The sequence below is a fragment of the Eschscholzia californica genome, unplaced genomic scaffold, assembly GCF_041429995.1.
Source record: "Eschscholzia californica isolate CP2 unplaced genomic scaffold, dmEscCali1.0.p SCAF_1, whole genome shotgun sequence".
NCBI classification, from domain to species: Eukaryota; Viridiplantae; Streptophyta; class Magnoliopsida; order Ranunculales; family Papaveraceae; genus Eschscholzia; species Eschscholzia californica.
The window spans coordinates 4,495,962-4,519,586 of NW_028238198.1; the positions used below are offsets into that span (position 1 = coordinate 4,495,962).

At 36.5% G+C, this 23,625-nt stretch overlaps 2 protein-coding genes across 3 annotated transcripts; one reads left to right on the forward strand and one right to left on the reverse strand.

The window, feature by feature from the left end:
- The first annotated feature begins 9,600 nt into the window (after nt 1–9,600).
- On the forward strand, nt 9,601–11,918 carry LOC147563428 (ethylene-responsive transcription factor ERF119-like). Its single transcript, XM_086637704.1, has 2 exons — nt 9,601–10,274; nt 10,373–11,918. Exon 2 carries the CDS (start codon nt 10,583–10,585, stop codon nt 11,594–11,596), a length of 1,014 nt encoding a protein of 337 aa, XP_086493830.1. The 5' UTR covers nt 9,601–10,274; nt 10,373–10,582; the 3' UTR covers nt 11,597–11,918.
- A 6,368-nt stretch (nt 11,919–18,286) lies between these two features.
- LOC147563429 (DNAse I-like superfamily protein) lies at nt 18,287–23,172 on the reverse strand. Of its 2 annotated transcripts, none has more exons than XM_086637722.1 (14): nt 22,664–23,172; nt 22,392–22,555; nt 22,129–22,194; nt 21,997–22,049; nt 21,158–21,239; nt 20,919–20,965; nt 20,668–20,746; nt 20,050–20,142; nt 19,883–19,915; nt 19,698–19,795; nt 19,453–19,585; nt 19,121–19,206; nt 18,952–19,036; nt 18,287–18,691 (listed from the first exon to the last, which is right to left on the reverse strand). In XM_086637722.1, the coding sequence occupies exons 1-14, from the start codon at nt 22,986–22,988 to the stop codon at nt 18,623–18,625; spliced, it is 1,413 nt and encodes a 470-aa protein (XP_086493848.1). In that variant the 5' UTR covers nt 22,989–23,172; the 3' UTR covers nt 18,287–18,622. The 2 variants fall into 2 exon arrangements, with proteins under 2 accessions (XP_086493848.1, XP_086493840.1); XM_086637714.1 differs by having other exon boundaries at nt 21,158–21,257; nt 22,664–23,153.
- Between the last annotated feature and the right edge of the window lie 453 nt (nt 23,173–23,625).

The window sequence follows — 23,625 nt, forward strand, 5'->3', positions numbered from 1 at the left end:
TGCCAGTAATGATCCAAATTTTGCTGCTATTTCAATGGGTTTTTTCTTGATGTGTTGAAGCCTTAAAGCTGTTAATTCTCTTGCTCTAAGTTAGGAGAAGGCATTGCCTCTAACCAAACTTGATCAACTTGTTTTGACCAAGTCTTGCGGGCAAAATACATTGCCTTTAACAAGAAAATACATTGCCTTTAAAATTTTCCATTTTTTTTTTTTGAAAAGTGACTAAGAAAGTCATTACAACGGCATTTGATACATCAAAGATGTGATACGCACGATAACTCTCGAATGAAATCTTTAGACAAACAGGTCTAAAGCCCAACTAAACTAGTGACCTTTCTCAACGAAAACACGGCCTAAAGCACATCTGACTACATTACTTATACCTTTAATAACTCAAGTTTAATAAACTGTAAATTCCACCTCTTATGAAATCGAACATTGGACTTCCAGATTTTTGGAGTTTATGTCGCCAATTTCAACCACTTGGGCAATCAAGTGTTGACAAATTTATAGTTTATTGAACTTAGGTTATTAAAAACTTTAAATAAAATTGTGTGTTAGACTCTAAATCAGTAGATTAGTCGGACTTCAGAATCGTTTCTGTACCGTCAATTTTCAAAATAATCATTAGTAAGATATTATTATGCCGGCTAACTTTCCTTGGTTCGTGTTTTCTTTTCATGTGGGGAGTGCCTATCTTTTCACTTTCCAACCAACTTTCCAAGACTAACCCCACCATACTTTGGCTGGGGAGTGCCTAGACCTTTCTTAGGTTTGAGGATTTTTTTTTTTTTTGCGAAATAAGAATATTTTTTAGAAGAAAATTTTGGGTAGAAACAAAATATTTTTGTTTCTTCCAAACACTAAGCACTGTTTATGTTTTTCCTTTATTCTTCTTTCATCTTCATTCTCACCACCGTCAATTCCGGCGAAAATTAATTCTGACAATAACAAGTAATCTCTTTCTTTCTCTCGCTTCATCTCTCTTCTCTTTTCTCTCTTTCCTCTTTTTTTTTGTCATGGTTCGGCGAAGGGACCATTCCCTTTGCCGCAACTTAAAGAGAAGAGACCTAGAGCCGGTCGTCGCAGGCCATCTCCGGCCGATGACGATCATCTCCGGACGACGACTTTAAGGTGCGTTTGGTAGCTTGTTCTTTAGTTTTCGACTTTTTTCCCATAAACTTTTTTTCGTTCTTCGGAAACACGAACCTTATTGAAATTTTACATTATTTGAATTGAAAATATAAGTTGAGTCCTGTGGTTACATGGTTGCTTTTCTTTTTCTTGGTTGTCCATGGATGATTGGATGGTTGTTTGTTTTTTTGTTTGATAAAATTGGCTTTAGCCTTATTTATTCCTTCAAATTTTCAGCTACATTTAAGATTAATTCCAATTCTAACACTCTAACAATGCATTGAGGGGGATTGATCCCACTCATTGCTTACAAAGTTTAAGAATGAAATATAAACATGTTTACTTTTTAATGTTTTTCTATCACATGCCATAGAGGCAATCGGATAGGGGAAATATAAAAATGTTACTTTTTAAGCTAAGAAAGTGGAAAACTAAGGCAGCGAAGAGGGGAGTTAAATTTTAAGTTGTTTTTTTTTTTTTTTTTGGAAATCAAACTTCATATAACGGGCAAAAGGCTAATGAGAATTACAACGTGAAGTTTAAAATAACAAAGACATAACCAAACGAGCCAACAAGCCAAGATATGCCCACTTGGGTTGCCTCTGGAACTACCTGGTCTAACTGGTGGGCTACTTCTGGTACAACCACCACTCGCCATTTAAGGGTAGTAATATAGTCGATGCTTCGTTCACCTTCTTTTTCGATGATCAAAACACTCGATCCTGGAGAAAATGAAAGTAACAAAAGGTCCTAAAGACCAACATAACAGGCCCTAAAGACCAACATAACAGGCCCTAAAGACCAACAAAGAGACATAACCTTTATTATAGTAAATATGTAGAGAACTAGTAACTCTTTCTTCTTCCTTGCTCCCCAACACGCACTTAATCCATCTTTGATTCCATAATACCACCATATAAATGAACCAGTAATTACCTTGTAATCAAGAACAAATCTTTCCAGTATTTAATTCATTTTCAAATCTGGTATAAACCCTAATGGAACAAGTTCATCTCTTCATTTCTTCCATTCGACAAACATTATTGATGTCTTTTTTTACATCCATTGATCTTGCTATCAAGAACCTCATCATTGTTTCATCACTACAATCCTGAGTTGAAATTTCTTGATTTTCTATTCTGCCCAAATAATGGTGAAGAACACATCAACACATCTATAATTGAAATAAAGAAAACAAAAGAGAGAAGAAAGATGGGAGAGGATCCTAGAGACTACACATGGAGGAAATACTAAATAAAACAAAAGAGAAAGGGGATCCGGCGAAGGGTTCTCCCTTCGCCGGAGGAGCAAACACAGATCTGGGTTTTTGAGAGAGAGAGACGGTTAAGGAGAGATGCGGTTAAGGAGAGAGAGATACACCAAACCCTATCGCTTTCCTGATTTTATAATTTTGGTAGCAAGCGCCTTCAAATTTTAAGTTGTTAAACGCGATAGTTGTCGTTTTCCATGGGCCTTTAGGGCACATGGTAGGACTTATTTCTCTCTGTTGTTCAATATTTTTCTTTGGGGCTCTCTGTCGGCCACTTGTTCACTTTGTTCTTCCTATCCTTGAATGTACACATAAGGAGGGCGGGGCTTGTAAGAGGGAACATGTGGGTGGTTTGCCTTTATCCAAGGTTGGGCTTCTATGATTTGTGGTGCCCATATAACTTCCAATAAAAATGTCATCTCTACGTTAGAAATCCTTGCCTAATTGGCTCAGTTATTTGGTATTGACTACCAAAACGTTATGGGCACAACTATATGACTTAGCTAGATGCTTCGATGTTTATTAGAATAGATGATGTTACAGTATAAAGACAGTGGGACTCACCACGATTTCAGGACATAAATGAATCGTACCTGACTCACCCAAGTTATTTTTGGAGTTGTCAGCGTGTCTCGAACCCTTGACCTCTAAGATGGAAGAATAAAACCTCTTACGGCTCCAACCAAAGGTTGTTGGCGTCTCACCAACTTAATATAGACATGAATATTAATTCGACTTTAGTCCGTTTGGTACGTCTGAGTCTCCACCATTTTAGGACACAATTGAATCCTACCTAACTCACCAAGTCACATAAACATAAATAAAAATCTTGAATAGTAACTCGACTTTAATAGGTTTCGCACCTCTGAGGGACCTGACCCTCAACTCATTTGGTCCCATATAAGAATTTTAAAGTTGGGAAATACTACAAATACACAGAATTTTTACTTTGTTTTTGACATGTTGACTCACTTCAGTTTTTCAAAGTTTAATTACGATTTGGGCAGTTCTTTCACCTAGACGATTCAGCATGTCGAAGATAAATCTATGTACTTATAATTCTTTTTTTTTTTTACAATTCTGGTAAATATCCTCATAAGAACAATTATCTTTCTATTAAATTGACCGAAGACGCGCCAACAATTTTTAGAGAGGTAAAGTGGCGACCTAATGTAACCCGATGACAGGGGTGGCCCGTGACCAAAGCCACCAAAGCGGTCGCTTTGGGCCCCAAATAAATAAGGGTCTCATGTTTCTTATTTCGTATGTAACTTTCGAAAAACTAATCATATTAAGGTGCAGCTTAGTGGTAAAGAATTTAGCTCTTGGATAAAAGGTCAAGGGTTCGATTCCTACCCTTTGTTTTGTTTAAATTCTAATATATAACACGACGCGTTGAGACTGGTAGAAGAAGGATGCAAGTTAAAAGGACCGGAAATGGGAAGGGATGGCATCAGAACCAAGATTTGAAGAGAAAGGATGCAATAGATCCTCCTAGTGGGCTGGAGTAGCATAATAACATCCAACAGAGAGTGAGGCAACCTTTGAAAGCAATAGGTTAAGGAAATCAATAGAGAGAGGGCTCTGCATTTCCTTATCTACTTCTTGCCCTAGTAGTACAAGGGTTGTGGCCTTGTGGGTGTGTCTCCAATCGGTTGGTCTATAAGATCTCCTCCATATGAGACTAAAAAAATTAGAGTGTTTTTAGGGTGTCCCATGCTCTAACACTCTTTAATTATCACAAATGTTAAACACCATCTGAGTGTATCCTAATTATCCGGTGAAACTTGACTTTCCTAAAGTCATTCACCCAACTAGTAAGATTAAAGTGAGTAAAAAAATGTACGGTAGAAAACAAATCAAAGAAGAATATTACTACTTTTTTAACTGCCTCGAGCCATCCGTAGATCTAACGACAAATCAGGAAGTTTGTTGGTCAGGTCGACAGAAGAGGCCCAGTCATCGATTAACTAACAACATTTTATCGCCACGTATTCTCTCTTTCTTACAACTGTCAACCACGTACTTGTCTTTGCCTACAGGATAAGCTTATCCCTTTTTGGCGCCAAAACCATCTTGTGGCCTACACTTCTTCTGACATTTTTGGCGGGAAAAAAAAGCAGTATCAGTCCTGTGGGACCCATTCAAAAGTCTGTCGGTTCTACTCTACATACATGCATGATGGGTAACAACTACATGCATCTATATGACATGAAAAAATTACCAAAACACCCTCCATTTTCGTCAGTTGATTTTTTACTTTATTACTGTTTGACTGTACGGTAAATAAAACGAACCTAAGATTTATCGTTATGATGACGAGGTGGAATAGCCGTTGGATTTTATCGTCGTAAAGTCAAAGACAAGATCCGTTTAATGTCACAAAACACAAGAAATGAATAATCACGTGAGGGTATTTAATAATGGGGGGATAGATCACGTGAGAGGCGGTGAGGTGGGAGTCAGCAAAGGTAGTCAGTGTGTAAGAAAGAAAAATAAAGATGGGTGAAGAGTGGGTGTGGTCAGTTCGTGCTCAGTCATGTTTGTGATAGAATCTATCTCTCTCTTATACGATAAAATTATGAAAAATTAAACTTTAAACTACTTTAATTTTTTCCTAAAACTTTTCATATTTTTTGCTAATGGTTCATATGAATTTAATAGAGGACTAAAATATTCACTTTCGTGAGACTTTTGTTCATATGAACCTCACCAAATACAATAGACTTTTGTATTTTGTTTATTTGTTTTTTTATTCATCTCCACAAGTGACAGTGACCTTCTTTTCTTTTAACATACTAGATTAAGAGACATTTATTTCAGCAGATTTTAAACTAGTTTCGATAGTAGCATGTCGTGACCTGTGAATAAGACCACGTCTTAGAGGATTGTGTGATTTACGCCTCTTAACGAAATAAGTTCACGAGTACATGAAGATATCTACATATTTTACGAGACAACACAAAGTACCCCTGGTACCAACTAAAAAGAAGTACCCCTGTGATAAAATAAGAATCTTTAAAGAGAAATAAAGATTGTGAGGCAAGAACAAAAGGAAAAAGGGGGATTGGGTAAACCATCCAAAATGAGGGGGGAAATAGGTTTCCCATCCTAAGTAGCCAAAAAATGAAAAGCAGGTCCAAAGAGTCAGGTTGGAAAAAAAATGACGAAATGACCCTTAAAAAACCAAGTATTTACGGTTCATGCCATCGGAAATTACAAACTTGCCATCGAAATTATCTCGGTAAACGATTTTTTTTTTTCTGAAAAAGAATCTGACAACCCGTCCATCAGAATCTGTACTGTTCAGAAATTTACGGAATTGCCATCGAAAAATTCTCAGGAAACGAAATATTTTTGAAAAATTGTCTGACGCACCGGGAAATTATTTTATTTACTGGAAAATTTCTTCTGTACTAGACACTTTTGTACCGGCAATTTTCTTGTGACCGAAAAATTATTTTATTTACCGAAAATTTTCTTCTGTACTAGACACTTTTGTACCGGGAATTTGAAATTTCGTTTGAAATTTTCGAATTTTCAAGAAAATTTAAGAATTTGAATTTTATTGTGTACGGGAAAATATTTTATTTACCGGGAAGAGATGGTTTGCTGGGCGGGAATTTGAGATTTCGTTTGAAAATTTCAAATATTCAAAAAAAATTGAAAATTTGAATTTTCTTGTGTACGGGAAATTATTTTATTTACCAGGAAGAGATGGTTTGCTGGGCGGGAATTTGAAATTTCATTTGAATTTTCAAAAAAAATTTAAATTTTAAATTTTTTTGTGTACGGGAAATTATTTTATTTAACATCCAGTTTTTTTTTGTCAGGAAACGTCAGCATGTCCCGTCCAAGGGCAAGAAGGGGATAAAAAGAAATCAAGAAACAATGACCTGTCCTGACATTTGGACTGGAAACTCATTTTTTGACAAGGTTGGATTTATTTTGGTTTTACCCCCCAAAAATGGGATCTTTCACTCAAAAATCCAAGGAAAAATGGGTGGTAACTTATTTAAAAAGGTAGTGTAAAGGGTGAATACCTCAAACAATTTTGTACTCAAGACATAGAGTTACTTTCCCTCTTACTGATGAGTAAGTTAAAACATTACCTAGCTGCTAGGATCTTTATAGGCAAATGTTAAAATTTAAGAGCAGATGCTAAGAACTTTATATACATGTGGAATTATATTGAAGATTGTGGATAACGTTATATGTCAAATTCGTCTGGTATCCTTGCGCTGACAAGAGTTTTCGATTATCATCGGCGACGTTTCTAAAAAAAAAGCATGATACCGCCATCTTAATTGTTTCTTCGTGTCCTCCCACCACCACCCTCTCCATCTCATCACTGGTATCTCCTTCCACTACCGTCACCTCTGACGACGACCATCAGTTCCACTTCCAACCATCACCACTAGCATTTCCGACCACCACCAATTAACTCTTTTTTCTCTTTCTTTCTTCTTTTCTATTGTTATATTTGTTTTGACAAAAGGGAGAGTTTCCTTCGCCAAAATCAATCCTATGGAAGAAACTCCAAATCAGAAGACCTTCATTCAGGATTTGACTTAGGCGAAAGTTCTCTACATAATAGGGAGAAACCTCGAACCTGCAAACCAACTATTTGCTTCTAATAAGGGAACCATCTCTTCCGCTGGAATAAAGAAAGAGAAATGATAATGGTGGTGGTAGTGGTAGTGGTGGTTAAGGTGATGCGACATAAAGAAAAGTTTACCAACTACACTTGTGGGGGCTTATACGAGTAAAAAATTTTATGTTTGGAAACACATGGATTTTTTAGAAGGGTTTTCAACCAAATGATAATCCTCACTTGTAGGAACTGGAAAATAGTAAGATCAAACCCAATAGAGCTGGAAATGAGCTCCCAAACTCGAATATTCAGGAGCTCAATCCTAACCCGTCCCGAGTGCTCCGCGAGGGGATCCTTTGGGCAAGGAAGGGGCTCCTAACCCCTCCCACTAGCCGTTGGGCTTTCCCAACATTGAGTTTGGGGTGAATCTAATTAACCCACTTTATTTTATTTTATTTTTCAATTTGATGATGTTTAAAATACATTTTAGGTTATCATTCAGGATGAAAAAAAATATTATCCCAACCTCGATCACTTCCTTAAATTCTTGGACAAAACCTGCTAAGAACTCAGAAACCTTTCCGGTGCTCAAGTCAGAAAGGATTCTTGCAGCTAAAGATTTAAACCGAATTTAAATTGAAAGCTCGACGTTAAAATTTGAACCCTATATTGACAGCTTATTCAGTTTAAGGCAGATTTGTTCCTTTATATAGGCTCACTTAGCCGATTATGGATGAGTGGTTGCGGTGAAGCGGTGAGAATCCACCTTTTTAACATGAAACTACTATTTAGTAGTCATAGTTAGATAAGTTTCTTCATTTGAGGATATCTCGTACTTTAAATAGATGGCATTGCCGATCTTAGGAGTTTGGTACAGGAAGTTTCCTCTCGATTTACACTTGCGTCCCACGTTATTTAGATAACGATAATATTTTCTGTCTAAAATTTTGGATCGGGTTTGAGTTTACGATGGGAAAATATTAGTCATGCTTATACCCCATACATTTCAGAATTAAGGTATAGGCCTCCACGTACCTCTCTAACTTTCCAAAATCGAGGGCGTATCTGAATATATTTAGAGCTAAAGCCTTCACCTAAAATACTCGCGCTAACCCCCTAGTTCCGCGTTTGATTTATTGAGCTTTTCCGAATCCACTTTCCTAATTGCTCGTCTCGGGTTTACCGAATAGATTATTGGTACTTTATAGATTTATTGATGATAATATTGATGACTAATATTTGAATTATTATAAAAAAAAATTAAAAATTATTTTCCTTTTTTAATAATATTTTTTAGTTTTTTAATTTTTTTGTTATATTCTTTTATATTATTCTTTTTTTATATATATAAGGAAAAAAGATGTAAACATTTTTATCTTGAAGCTCATGATTTTATAATCGGAAATTAAAAATAAAATTTCAGAGGTTCCAAACGAAAATGAAAACCTCCCATATGGAAGCCTTTATTAAAGAATCTCTAATACAACACCCAATCTTTAGAACTTTGAGTCCAATACAAATTTTAGAGTTTTTTCTTAAATATTCTCTCAAATGCAACACTTGATTTAGATCACTAAGATGATTTGGAGATAGTATAAAAATATTTTAAGATGAAACTCTATTTTTAGGTGTACTATTGAGATATCTCTAATTGTCCAACTCATGAATATTCAAGTGTAAAACTTTATATGTTCCTAAAATAAATCATTAGGCCAACGTTTTGGGGAAAGCTATGTTTCCGGGGTGTGAAGTTTTGGGTGGAAACAAAAAAAATTGATTTTTTTATTTCCCCCAAACAACCAAATCCTTTTCAGCTCCTTCTTCTTTTCTCCGGCGACTCCACCATCTCCGACGATCGACGACTCCATCATCTCCGGCGACAATATTTTTTTTTTATTCTCCTCTCCATCTCCGGCAAAGGGGAGGAGCCCCTTCGCCGGAGGTCTGGTTTGTTGATCAAACCAGATCCCGTCTGGTTTGAACAAACCAGATCTCGTTTGGTTGTTCAAACCAGACGAGCTCCGACGAAGGGGCTCTTTCCCTTCGCCGGAGATATAGAGAAGAAAGAGAGAGAAAGAGAAGAAAGAGAGAAGAAAGAGAGAGAAAGAGAAGATGGTGAAGTCGCCAGCAACATCCGGTCGGCGACTTTTTCCGGCAACATTAAAGGAGTGTTTGGTTTAATTTTTTTTTCCACTGTCTTCACCGGAAACTTTAATGCTTTCCCCAAAACAGTGGACAAATCATTACTCTTATAATATCATTCAAAAATAAATAACTGTTTTTCACAATAAATAAACAAATAAAATAAATCTAGATTGCATTAAAGTAAAAAAAGAAATTAAGGGTACGAGCGAAAATCTCAATTAAAACTTCACGAATATAACTAACTGAGTAGTTCAACAAAAAAAAAAAAAAAAAAAAACTAACAGAGTGATTTTGTTGCATTAGAGATGTTATTATGTTTTCATTAGGAAAAGTTAGGGGTCAAATAATGATAATGTGGGGATTTCATGCCTTATATGCATATCAACCGATGAGTATACATGCGAATGTCATGGTATATGCCAGCTCATAACCGTACTATTTTCCTTTTCCCTCATTATTTGTTTCTTTATTTGTCCTGCAGTTAATGTCCTTTTTGACTGCTTAGAAAACAGTGAAGAAGAAAAAGAAGAGAGAGTGAGTGAAGGACGATCAGAAAAAAAAGAGGGAGTAATATTAATTATTTACTCCCACTCCGTTTCATTTCATCACTACCTTCTCTTTATTATTATTTCTGTGGGGGGTTTCGGGTTTGTGTCTATATCTCAACTTGTTTGGGTTTTTGGGGTTTGTTTCTTGATAAGTCTATATCAAGTATCTGAAGAGGAAACTCGAAGAGATTTCTTCACGGTTTTTTTGTCATATTTTTCCAGAGATTTGAAATCGTAACCACAGATTTGTGATCTTATTATCTTAGCCGTCTTATCCTTGTTTTAGCTTGTGATTTTTGTTCTTTTAAGTTTCAGTTTTTCTTCATGATTCTCTCTTTATCTGTAAAAAGAGAAGAATAAGGTTTTTTTTTGGGGGTTTTGAGAAGAAACAGAACATACGGTGGTGAGGAAGATTTATGTCGGCTAGTTTTGATCTGGTTATTGGAGGAGCTCACGAGCAACTCTGCTTTATTTATCTTCTTTCTCTCTCTACCTTCTTCTCTTTCTCTCTCTTTCTCTGCATGCAAGCTTGGGGTTCTGATAAGGGTTTTCTTACAGCTTCGATGCGTTTGAGATTACAACGGTATGTTCTTCCATTTCTCTCTCTACCCTTTGTTCATTTTAGGGTTTCAGATCTGGGTTTTGAAGGGTTTTTGATTGGGGTTTTTTTTTTTTTTGCAGGACTGGTTCTGGAGTGGAATGCTTTGGTGGTTTTTTGATAAAACGATTTCTCTATCTATTTTTGTTCTTAAGAGGGATACTCACCTGAGATTTTCTGAGATAAATTTTATTTAGGGTTTAAGAGATTTTGTTGGATTATTAGAGAGATTTGATTACTGTTTTTATTTTTCTATATCTTTTGGTGGGGAGATTTTGGGATTTCATTAAGAAATGCCAGGACCCCAAAAAACATTACCGAGTCAAAGGAAAGTGAAGGATTCACTCTGTGCAGAAATGGTGGAACAAGAACATAAACGGGTCAGAACGATCCGAAAGATCCGGGTTATCTGTAACGACCCGGATGCTACTGATTCTTCTTCTGATGACGATGAAGAAAGGGTTGAGAAGAAAATCAGATCTGTGGGTTTTATGAGAAAGATTCAGGAGATTCATTTACCATTTGTTCCACCATTTCAATCTTCATCTACTTTAGAAACAGAGAGTTCTCAAGATAGTACTAATGGAGGTAAAACCCCTAAAAACCTCACCAAAAACCCTAATGCTAAAAAGGGTTTAACTAGAACTTCTTCATCGAAATACAAAGGAGTTAGACAGAGAAGATGGGGAAAATGGGCTGCTGAGATTAGAGATCCTATTAGATGTGTTAGGGTTTGGTTGGGTACTTTTGAAACTGCAGAAGAAGCTTCACAAGCTTACGAGAAGGCAGCAAAGAAACTAGAGTTAGAGAGAGAAAGCATTAGTTGTAGTGAGAAGAACAAGAACAATGAGAAATACAATCAACCAGATTCTTCATCTGTTTCTGCAACTGGATCTAGCACCCATTTCTCTGTTTCAGAGGAATCTGAGAGTCTCTTATCCGAAGAGCAAGAAAACACAACCAAAGAAGTAAACGAATCGGTCGAAATTGCAGGTCAAACAGAGGAACATCAAGAACAGAAGCAAATACCCGTTTCAGATTTATTTGAGGAGCCATTAATTCCTTCATCAATGGAGCGAGAACTCGAACTTGGGTTTGAGTTAGATTCATTCTTAATGAATGATTTTGGGCAAGTTTTCGACGATTTTGGAGAGTGGGATGACCTCCAATTATGTGGATTTGAAGAGGAACAACAAAATGATCTTCTAAACCTAGACTTTGATTTCAAAGTTGATGATTTTGATTTCAAAACTGAAGAACTAGGTTGGATGGATGAGCCTATGAATCCCATAAGTTTTGCAGCATAGGAATTTCATATTATTTATTAATTAGTATTCTCAAGTATTATTAGTTTAAATTTCATGAGTTTATGTAAAATTTCAAGAACTGATATAATCACAGTTCTTGAGATTTAAAGGTTTTGTTGAGGATTTTGTTTTTATTTAATTTGTTATAGTTGTTGAGTTGAGAAAGGTGGAAAGATAAAAGTGTGTAAACTTGGGTTTTTTTGTGCTATTAGAGCCGTCCCAATGTTACAACTCTTCTTTCTAGAGAGATGATATATTATGTTAGTGAGAGAGAAACTATTGTTACTTGTTCTTGAATGATGAAATCCTTTTATTCCTCTCATGTTTATTCACTTGTAGTAGGATTGTTTGTGTTCTTACTTGCCCTTTTGTGTTTCTTGATGGAAAACCATCTCTCTCGGCGAATAAACCTTTTCTCTTCTGCCTCCAGCCATCGTTGTCACCTAGATGGCCTAATAGTGGAAGACTTCGTGTTACCCATGAAGAAGGCTAACTTCATATCACCTACAAAGAACGAGGAGCGTGTCACCTACGAAGAAGACTAACTTCGTGTCACCTATAAAGAACAATGAGGTGTTACCTACGAAGAAGACTGACTTCGTGTGACTTACAAAGAACAATGAGGAGCGTTTTACTAATCTTTCCATGCTTTAGCCTTTGGCGGGGTAAATTTTTAAATGAATGTACGATCAGTCTAAATAAGTCATTCAAAGGAATTATAATTACTTAGATATAGACATCTTGTTGTCCAACTCAAGTTTTGAATAAGATTTTAGAAATGATTTTAAAAAGCTAAACACTACTTCGTTTTTCCGAATCTAACAACTAAAATACTTATTTTTTAGGTCCCATGAGACAAGCGAAAGGATCTTAATTTTATATTGCATTTTGATGTATTTTAATAGTTGATATTAGTTCATGTGGTTATTCATGTTAGATGGTGTTTTTTTTTTTGTTGAAAGATGTTAGATGGTGCTTGATATTATGATAAAGTATTAAGGTATGGCAAGAACGTGCTTACTTCACATTTTTTATTGACTATCAGTAACTTATGGTATCGAGTATCCAGTAGAGTCATGTTCTATGATCTTTATGTTTTGACTCCTAAACCCCGTAAAACCTCCTTCTCTATATTATTATTATTATTATGACAATTACTTTGTTTCGCCCTCAAACTAAAATGTTAATAAGCGGTTAACAATGATATTTAATCCCAGAGTAATGTTAGTCCAAGGCAGAGTAATTCAAATAAATGGACATCATGTATTTCTTAACAATAATCCAAAAGTTATATATAAAGTAGGAAGAGAATGGAATGTTGGAAAAGTAAAGGAAATAGTGAAGAGATGGCTACCAAGAGACAGGAATAAATTCAAGACAAGGAAAAGAAGGTTTGAGTGGATGTGGTGGATTTAAGTCTCAATCAAATAAAGGAACAGGGTCAATAATCCATCCACTGCCCAATTACCATGAGAACCATCGATTCCCCTTTAATTTTTTTTTTTCTTTTTTTTTTTTTACTGAATATGAGATGAAAAAGTCATATTAATCACAATCATTAACTCCACTTTCGGGTTTATGGGACCAACAGTCCAATAGAATGATTCATATCTCTGAGTTATACATGCCAAAATTGATGTGGTGTTATTTCTCATGTCACACACATGTAAAGAAGTGGTTCTTGTACGAAATCATCTTCACTATTATTGTTACTTAGAAACAACGGCATGATGAGATGTGTAGCAGAACACTTCGGTTCAATGATTTTGGACAGTCCTTCTCAAATCAAGACAATAAGTAAAGTAAAAATATAATTGATAGAATTTCAGGACTTGTAGAATCACCTTAAAGGTCTTTAAATGGTCTCGAGGGTCTAAGATATCTTAACAATGACGGTTATAATGCTAATTAATTTCATAATGTATTACATATTATACTCCTTAGAAAGTCGAATTACTATTTTTCACACGAATTTCCAAATGGACGAGATCGGTCGAGCGGGCTTAGTTGATGATGGGATTACACGTGTTTATGGATTGAACGAGATTCAATGGAGAGAAGTCTAATGTAAGAAAAACAACACTATCTTTCAGCAAAAAAGAAAAGAAGACCAATAGACTCCTTAGAGAATTTATTCTCCAGAGATTATTATTTAAGCTCCAAAGCCGTGACCGTGCAAAAATCATCGTTTAGTTTTTCCCCAATTTTGTTGCCAAGCCTAGGAAAATTCGTGTGTTTAGAGTACTAGCCGTTTGGCTGACTCTAAGTGTTTCTTTTATGAGTTACTCTTATCTTTCTCGACGACTTTATTCCTACCTTGTTACGAGTCACTCTTATGAGTGTTTCTTTTTATGAGTCACTAAAGAGGTTGAATGTGAGAGTGGTTATGCTATAATTCCATCAAGCTTTGAAGCTTGTGATGGCTCTATTTGATTAATGAATGAAGTGGGGATGATAAGTTGTACCCTTTCTCATCTACTCATCTCATGATAGGGGTGGGAAAATAGCCCGTCGGCCCGAGACCGCCCACGGGCACCCGAGCCCATGATTGACCGTGGGCACCCGCTACCCGCTTCGGGTATATCCCGCCCGGCCCGCTGAAATTTAATGGGCGGGCTCGGGTGAAACTCTCTACCCGGCACCCCGCCCATGCCCGATCCCGATAGGGTATACCCGGTGGGTGCCTGTATACCCGCCATAGAAATGCTTGTAAATGTTGTCTGCCTGAGCCCACTAATGCAATAAAGTGCTATAAGCCCACCACCCACATATGTAAAATGACATATTACAAGTCGTTGGATGGTGAAGATGATACCCGTTGGATCTAGGGTTAGAACTTAGGATGCCAAAATAGGCTTAGGTCAATCAATCACTTCATTTTGCTCTCTCATTTTCAAGAGAGTTCGAGAGAGAGAGAGGGAGATAGAGGTAGAGAAAGAAAGTCAATTGCAGTCTTGCATAGCGGCAAATCATGCCAAATGAAGGATAAGCATTGAAGAAATGATGAAGTTCAAGATGATAGTTAGATCGAGAGAGATATAGATCAAAGTTAATCCCTGTTTATTTCTCTCATCCTCTTTGATTCAATTTGTTTTCATCTCATTTTTCTTTCATTGATCTTTTAAGTTTTTATAACACAATATCCAATTAAATTGTTTCCATCTAAAGATCTTAATAGATTTGGCCAATCCAAATCTTTATTTTGTAAATCTGTAATGAATTTGTTTCCATCTTAAGATCTTCGATAGATTTGTTTATATGTACATGCAGAGATAGATAAAGGGAAAGAGAGATCTACTGTAACCTAAATTAATGAAAATCTTTGCTTGATATTCTATCTACTTTTAGAAAACCTAATTTATGATTGAACTTTTTTTAGTAATACCCGATGCCCGATTGCCCGAAACCCGCGTGGCCCGACTCCTCTAACGGGCTTGGGCGGGCCCTGATCATGAGAAAGTTGCAAATTACCCGCCCGATCTGCCCGACTACCCTAATAGCCAGAGAGGTAATCTACCCGACCCGCCCGAGCCCGACTTATTACTACCCGCGGGCGCCCTTACCCGCCCGATTCCCACACTTATCTCATGACATATAACTAACTAACTGGGACCAGAGTTGGCCCTCCCTCCCCTTCCCTCTAAATGACTCTGCTACGAAAAAGGGCGTCCAGTCATAGCTGTAGACAATGTACTCTCTCTCTCTCTATTTTATCAGTAGAGCACAAACAGTAGAGGGGAACGAACGAGTGAGTGAACCATGGCCATGGATGATGAAAGACAAGTAGTTAGGTATAATTGGTATTTGTATTGTTTGTTTTTATTGGTCAGGTACAAAGCTAGCTTAGCTGTTTTCCACTTTTCTTGATCCAACCAACCAACCTCTATATACTACAAGAAGAGCTCCTCCTCCCTTGCTAGGCAGGGCAGGGCCCCCTCCCTTACTAGGTAGGTAGTAGGATAGGTTAAATCATCAATTGGTTCCGTTGAACAAGTCTCCCTTTTGGCTCAACCATGAATTTCTTTCTGTTCCCAACTAGTCACTGCTTCCTTCTTCCTATTTCCACCTTATAAATTACTCCATCTATTCTGATACTCTTAGTCAGATTCATGGGATTGTAAATTGGGGTTTTCTTTCCAAAAGAAAACTATCCATCAACCTTTTTAGAACAAACATTTGATCTATGCCAACATTTATAAGAGCAACTCCAATGCGGGTCCTTTCAACAAAAAAAAAAAAGAAAAAACTCCAATGCGGGTCTAAAAAATCGACTCAAATACATTCGGATTTAGGTCTAAAATTTATGTATGTACGAAACATGTGTGTGGATTTTTGTAGAGATGCGAAAAATATTTGTGATCTTTTGTATGTGCGAAACATGTGTTGTTCACTATTTCAAAATAATTATTTTTTTCAAAATTTTAATTTCTTTCTTTTCTACCCAACCAACTAATTGACGGGATTAATTAGGTGGTTATCGTGTTCATCACGTCTTCATGATGTATCAATGCCTTGTAACGGCTAACGTAAATCGTAGTTGATTTCTAATTTTTTTTTTTAATTGATGAGATTATAACTACGTGATTGACATTTACATAAGTTCGATAAAACAACATTGATTACAATTAATTGATTAAAAATTTAAAGGGTTATTTCCTAAATAGCCCCTAGCTTTGTGACCAGCTTCCTGCCTAGCCACTAACTTATCAAAAATTTTCAGATGACCCCTTTTTTCAGTTACCGTTAGAACACCGTTAACCATCATCATTCTCTCTCCTACATCTCATCACCTCTCTATGCCACCTCATCTTCTCGCCACCTCATCGTCTTCTCAGGCAAAGGTCCCCGACCGGTCAATTTTCCGGCCGACGACCTTCAAACATAAAAAAAGAAAATTTTTCTCTCTCCTCTCTCTCTCTAAATACTCCGGCGAAGGGTTTCCCTTCCCCGGAGTAGGTCGAAATGAGCTTGAACAGGTCTGTTCAAGGTCGAACAGATCTGTTCAAGGTCGAGAACAAACCCTGAACGGATCTGTTCAAGGTCTCGAACAGACCCTGAACAACTCTGTTCAAGGTCTCGAACAAAGCTGTTCAAGGTCACGAACTGATGTGGCGACCCCTGTCGGAGAAGATGATGATGTGGCAGAGAGAGGTGATGAGATGGAGGAGAGAGAGTAACAGACATTTAGCGGTAACTGAAAAAAGGGGGTCATATGGGTATTTTGCTAAAATAGGGGGCTAGGCAGGGAAGCTGGTCACAAAGTTGGGGGCCATTTGAGAAATAACCTTTTTCTCTCACATAAACAACCCAACCCTAATATCATCATTCGTCACTACTATCAACATCACAATTAGTATTAAAATCTTGCAAAGTTTACCATCACTACAGTTTTAGTTTCAAACTTTTAATAATGCCTCAAGATCTCATGAATGAGGAACCACCATTGATGAAGGAAGCGCCCTATATCAAGAAAGAAGAGTCCTTTGACTTAAATGAAGACATCGACTTAAACGAAACCATCGACTTAAACGAGGACATCGACTTAAACGAAGATATCGACTTAAACAAAGACATATATAATGAAGATAACAAATTTGAATCGGGATGGCTGAAAAAGACAACAAATTTCGGCCAGGTCCGCTGAAAAAAACATAAATTTCGGCCGAGTCGGTTGAAATTTTCTGTTTTTTCATCCGCCCTGGACGAAATTTGTTTAAATTTTCAGTTGTTCTGGATGAAAATTTTCACTATTTTCATTAATGAATTTTTATTTATGTAAGCGAAATTTCTTTTATGAATCTTCAAAAGTTACTTTAATCAGTGTTAAAACCCTAAAAATCTATGGAGGAAATCAAACAATAATAAGAATTACAACTATGGAGATGAGTGTTGTGTTAGTCATGTAGGGTTTAGGTTTCATCTCTCTCTCTCTCTCTCTCTCTCTCTCTTTCTCTTTGATCGAAACAAACAGATATAGGGTTTTTTTCTCTCTTTTGGTTGAATAGGTTTTAAGGGTGTTTATCTCTCTTCTCTCCCTTTGATCGTCAAACAGATTTTTGGACGAACATGATTTTTCTTCTCTATCCTTTGGTCGAAAATAGTTTGAGGGGAGAGATCAAAGTTTAAAGTTGAGATATTTTAAAAAATAGTGTTTCTCTCTCCCTATTCTAAAAACAATGATCTCCCTATCTAATGCACTGCCTTTGCTAAAAATTGTTCTTCCTATACCAAAGGCCTTTTTTTTTGTTAAGATAGTTATCAGAGTTACTATTTTTTTTTTGGAAGGCTATCAGAGTTACTAGTTGCTCTTTTTTTGTTTTGTTGCGCAAGTTACCAGCTCTTGCTCTCAAAGATGTTCTCATTGCTCTTTCGTGGGAACAAAAGAAGATTCTTCCAAAGAGTTGATAAAAGACCCAAGAATTACAACAACAATAAGAACAAAGAAAAAGCAAAAGGTTAATGGTCCTCAAGCTATCACATTTTTGTCATCCAAATAGATTCATGTTTACGTTTCAAGGAATAGCTTACTGAGAAAAAGTCGTAACATGGGACCTCGTCGTTGCTCAAAAGTTACCACTATACGCCATCACACATAAACTTACACGATTATGTGCAAATTTGATGTTAAATTTATAGAAAAGATTGTGCATGTCCTGCAAAAGTATCTAGTATTGGAGAAACATTGGGAAATTTGTTCAAGAAATTTAGTTTCAAGATTGAAAGAGTTTTATATAAGAAACACCAGAATAAGGTTATAATAAATACTTCTAAACTAAATGTAAACACCCATAATTTAATCTTTACCAACTTACCATCTCTCTAACTAGGCTCCTACTGTGATCTCACCAGGCTTTCTACTTCACTAAAGCCGAAGAAGACCTTCAGATTCTTTTGACTACTATCAATGGGTTTGTTTGGTGGAAAAGGTTTAGATAAGAAAAACCAGCATTTTCTCTTTATAGAAGAAAGAGACATACCACTTTAGCACCGACCCTCTTATCCGTACGTAGTTCAATAGGATCTTATTTAGGACCGATCGCCATTATCTTCAAAGGCCAGTTCACATACCAATGCCAAGTGATCGCTGCCCCACTTCTGCAACAGAATAACATAAAAAGGCGAATAAACCTGGAAAACAATAATATATACATATTTTTTCCCCCCGAAATCCATAAAATGCATTCTAAATCTAACTAGGTTGTAAATGTATACTCTGTTTATATAAACGATTACATAAGGTCCAGCTTATTACCACTGGAAAAAATAGTTCTGGCACCCTAAGTCCCAACCTTTGTTTAACCACAGTCTGCAACTTGTAAGAAATACCCCCCAAAAAAGAAGAAGAATAATAGTACCTCACTGGGTAGCCCTCCAGTTTGTCTTAAAATGTGGACTGGCAAGGTTTCAAGAACACTTAAGGGAACGAGTTCCTTAGAATGCCTGCATAAACAACAAAAAAGAGAATTAGCAATAGAAGACACTAGAAACTCCTCAAGTAGAAGCATGATTTTGATAGAAAATTACCATATGTAATCAACAGTTCCTAAAAATTTGGAGTGATATGATGTCGCCAAGGGTTCTCCACATCCGTCTCTAGTGTTAGCCGCTCCCTACATAGAAGTGAGGTATCAAACCAACAGAAGAAGTAATCCGATATGGTACGAGCCCTTGTGGGTTGTGGTAACATACATATATTTCATTTCCTTCTACTGTTTCTCTTGTTTAATCCATAAATTCAGGTATATTTGGAGATGTTTCTAACAGAAGTTTAATGTTATTCATATTACAAACTTATAAACAGAAGATCGAATATGTGCAGGAAGACACGAAATGTACAGATTTGTCAGAAATCTTACTCGAACTCCAACATATGCACTGGAAAGGTTTAGTTGGTGTTGAAGACGGGTGGATCTTGAATTTCCAGCAGCAATCTCTAATTCTTCACTGCTCCATTCGTACTCCAATGACCTTGAGATGGTCATCTGTGACCTGAACTCCAAGTTTGAGACATCATAATATTAATAAGAACACATAAAAGAAGCAACTTTATTGAGGATTAAAATGAAAATGCATGAATTCATATAAAACAACATAAAAATACCTATTCGAATTCACGCTTTCACATCTGACTGTTTGCCATCTTGACAGGCTCTCAATCTGCCCAGATATTCTTCTCCGATCATGATGTAAGATTTCTAACTGAGACCAATGGAGGAGGTAATACCTTAGTACTCGAAAAGATTACAGAATATAGCTTTGACATAATAGTCTGTAACCGATACACACCTCAGATGAAGCAAGAAATTGATATGCTGCACTCTGCAACACGAAAAGCAAATCAACATAGTAAAAATGAGAGTATCCCACACTCAACACCTAGTCAGATTTTTAACAAGTGACGGGCTAGTTTTCTGAAACTTTTATGTGAATAAGAAAAACTTTAAAAATAATACCTGTGGCATGCTATTTAGGTCGCCGGCAAGTATAATGGGGATGCTTCCCCATTCCTGTGATATTGCTTGAGCTTTCTCAACAAACAATCGGATCTTCAGACATGAGAACAAGTAAAGATCTATTCGTTACTAATCCAACTGGGTTTTGAATTCACGCATAGATAATGATGAATTATGAAAGACGCATCTCATTGATGACATGTTTTTAACTTTTAATCTAACCACATAGATTTTACTCTGAGATACATCAATATTGTTCTTGTTGAGTTGCAAAACTCCGACAACAATATTTGCTCTGAGGTATAAACTGAAAGCATATTTCTCTTCCTAAGTGTTTGGCTAGTTCCGATATATATTGGTTACAACTTACAACCAAAACAATGTTATGATGCATTATTAATATCTCTTGGTTGTGTATCATTAAGAAACTCAATTATTTAAATGGAAGTAAGCTACCACGATTCCACCTTAACGGAATAAGATTGGGATACGGGAGCATAATTATATACTACAGACCAGCGATAAACACAAAGTAGGATTAACTTAGTCTCTACAGAAACACCAAAACTCCATTCCATACAAATTGGAGAATGCCTTATTTATGGAAAGATGGAATACCTGTCCCAGTTTGACATCTCCACGATTAGGGTTGAACAGCACATGTATGTTTCCAACCAGGAAAGTACGAGGTGTGGCCCTAATTTACGAAATGTAACTTAGTAAAATGGTACCAGGGTACAGACTCACAATAGAATTTCAAACATGAGTTTGCGTATAGTCTCTGACATTATTCATACATCATTAGATAGACAGTTATATCATTAATAGCAGTGTACTACTTGAGCATAAAGAGGTTCACCAAAACTCACAGTGGGAGATTGGAATTCACATCTTCATCTGAATGACTAGAATTCATCTGCATAAGAAAATAAATTGATTTAATCGGGGGAGGGGTAATAAGTGAGAGAATTTTGATCACCATATGACTAAAAGTAATAACCAAGAACATATTTTATTTACCTTAAAATCAAAGATATCATTTTTTTTTTTAAATGAAATGACATCAAAGATATCATTAAATATATTGTAATCAGTTATCCACCATTACCTTTAGTACACAAAATTGGGCAACATTATCTCGCATGTCAAACTTCCGAAATTCTATATTGTCTTGATGCAGTAGGGAAAATCTGTGCAGTAGGGAAAATCTGATTAAAAAAATGCAGCAGGGAAAATCTGATTAAAAAAAATCACCTGCTACTGTCACATGGTAAAAGAGAGGTAAAACACATAAATGAACAAACAGATCAAGATCTTCAACAGTTAGGAGACCTTTTCAAATGTTCGATTATCACTCTTATGTACTGGTCTTTGATTTGAAGTAACATTCTAACATGCATGTGTCGGAGAATGAAATCCATTAGTTACTAAACGATACTAGCAGTAAAAATGAGAACAGTGCATAACGATTTCGCTAGAATCTCATCGCACAGAACCTAAAAATGAACCTAATTTATAATGTAATTAGTTAATTACTAATGTCATTGGTCAGTTCCAAATACACTACTATAATCCAACAATTGAGAAGAGCCTTCGGTAAACTAGATACCCAGCTAAATTTTGTTTCACCACGTGATATATGTAATATGTTGCAGTATCCTTTCTGTCTCTAAATTATAACATCCCCTTACCGGGAATAACCCCATAAGTAAACCCTTATTCTTTTAGTGAATGAGTAAAAGTAATTCCGGACTAAATATGATGTATTTCTCAGTTTCTCTCTAACCTTCTATTCATTCATTTTGCTCATAGAAAGAATTTAACATTAATATTGTGGGTCACTTCATCCAAAAAGAATCATCATAACCGAGAAAAATAATTAACGAAAATATCGACAGAAGTAAGAATTAGAACAAGAAACTTTGCAACGTTAATAACAAGCCTTACTGTTCTTTTTTCCAAAACATAGCACAACCATCACATGCTTCTCCTGTTCGGGCCTATAGAAAATAAATATAATTAGGCTCTCAAAGTTTTATGTATTAGTATTATTCTTGAAAGCTGATTTTGATATTATACCTTGTAAACACCTTCAAACCCATCTTGCTTTAGAACATCAGCTAAATCGGAAAATCGATCAACTTCCTATATTGGCAAAAGAAACCCATTTAATAAGTTCATAAAATCAATTTTAAAAACTTCCAAGGCGTACGCACCACCGACGAGTGCATTGAGGCGAGGCGGCCACCTGATGCCTCGAGGTGTGCTTATTTGAACTTGAAATAGGATAAAAAGTTTGTTATGGTTGAATGGGTACTACTTCAAGTATTCAGTGAAGTTACCTGAAAACATAAAATGCCAGGATTGTATTGATTAAGCTCTTTACGAATAAGTAATTTGCGCCAATCCCAGTCTAGGTGTCTCCATTTGATATTTTCATATAAATCAAGATGTTTTGATGCATTTTCAACACCTAATATGTTATATGAAACAACTATAACTTTATCTACAAGAACCAACCAGAAATTTATATCAGAATTCAATAATAATCAGAAATTTATCCCAGTCTATACTAGAGAGAGAGAGATAGAGAAAAAGGGGAGATTTTGATTACCTTTAAAACGAGAGGAATCGTGGGAAGAAAAAACCCATCGACGATTATTAACGTCTTGTCTGAAATTTGTATTCCTTCTTCTCTTGTGATGTGAGAAATCAGTGGAAATTGAAGTACAGGGGGTATCTTCTACTTTGAGATTTAGTAAGTTGGGAGTTTGAACAACTTGGGTTTCTAATGAATCGAGTTTTCTCTTCCTCTCTTCCTTCTTAGCGTGAGTTGAGTGCGGAGGACGACGGCGATGCCCACGTTTACGCTTCCCTGATGTGGTTGACGAGCTCAGGGACCTCTTCTGCTGCCAGTCGACTGACCACCGGTCGCCCATTCTAGAGAGAGAGAGAGAGAGAGGAAGAGGTTCTTCCCGCAAGGCACTAAGGAGAAGGGTTATTGAGGTTGTGCCGCTTGAGGACTTGGGCTTCCTATGCACTATGTTCGAGCCTAAATCTGTGCTCCAATTCCGACGGCCAAATCAGAGACAATGTCTATAACTTTTACCGCCTGAGTCGTCCGAGTGGCCAATAAGGCCATGTTTGGCGCGCGGGAATGAAATGCGATTCTTGGGAATTACATTACTGTATTTTGATGTTTTTTTTGATAATGATAAGCGGGAGAAGCCCGAACCGCATACAAAAATTGAAGTATCAAAAATAGCAAAACAATTAAATTACATCATATCATTAGCCCCACCCTTTCCTCAATCTCACTGTTCCTCTAGAGTCCGCATTAACAATATTGACTAATTCTACCGGAAGTTGACTAACATTCAAGTGAGTTACCCCCGGTCCAAGCTTCATCTTCGACAAGAAATCTGCAGCCTGATTGGCTTCTCTATAGACATGGAACACCCGAAAACTCCGAAATTGGCTCCGAATCCTCTGAACTCTCTTCCACAAACGTCTCGCCCTCCATGGTAGTTCCTGATGTGGTTTTGCAAGAAGTAACTTGATATTCATCGAGTCAAG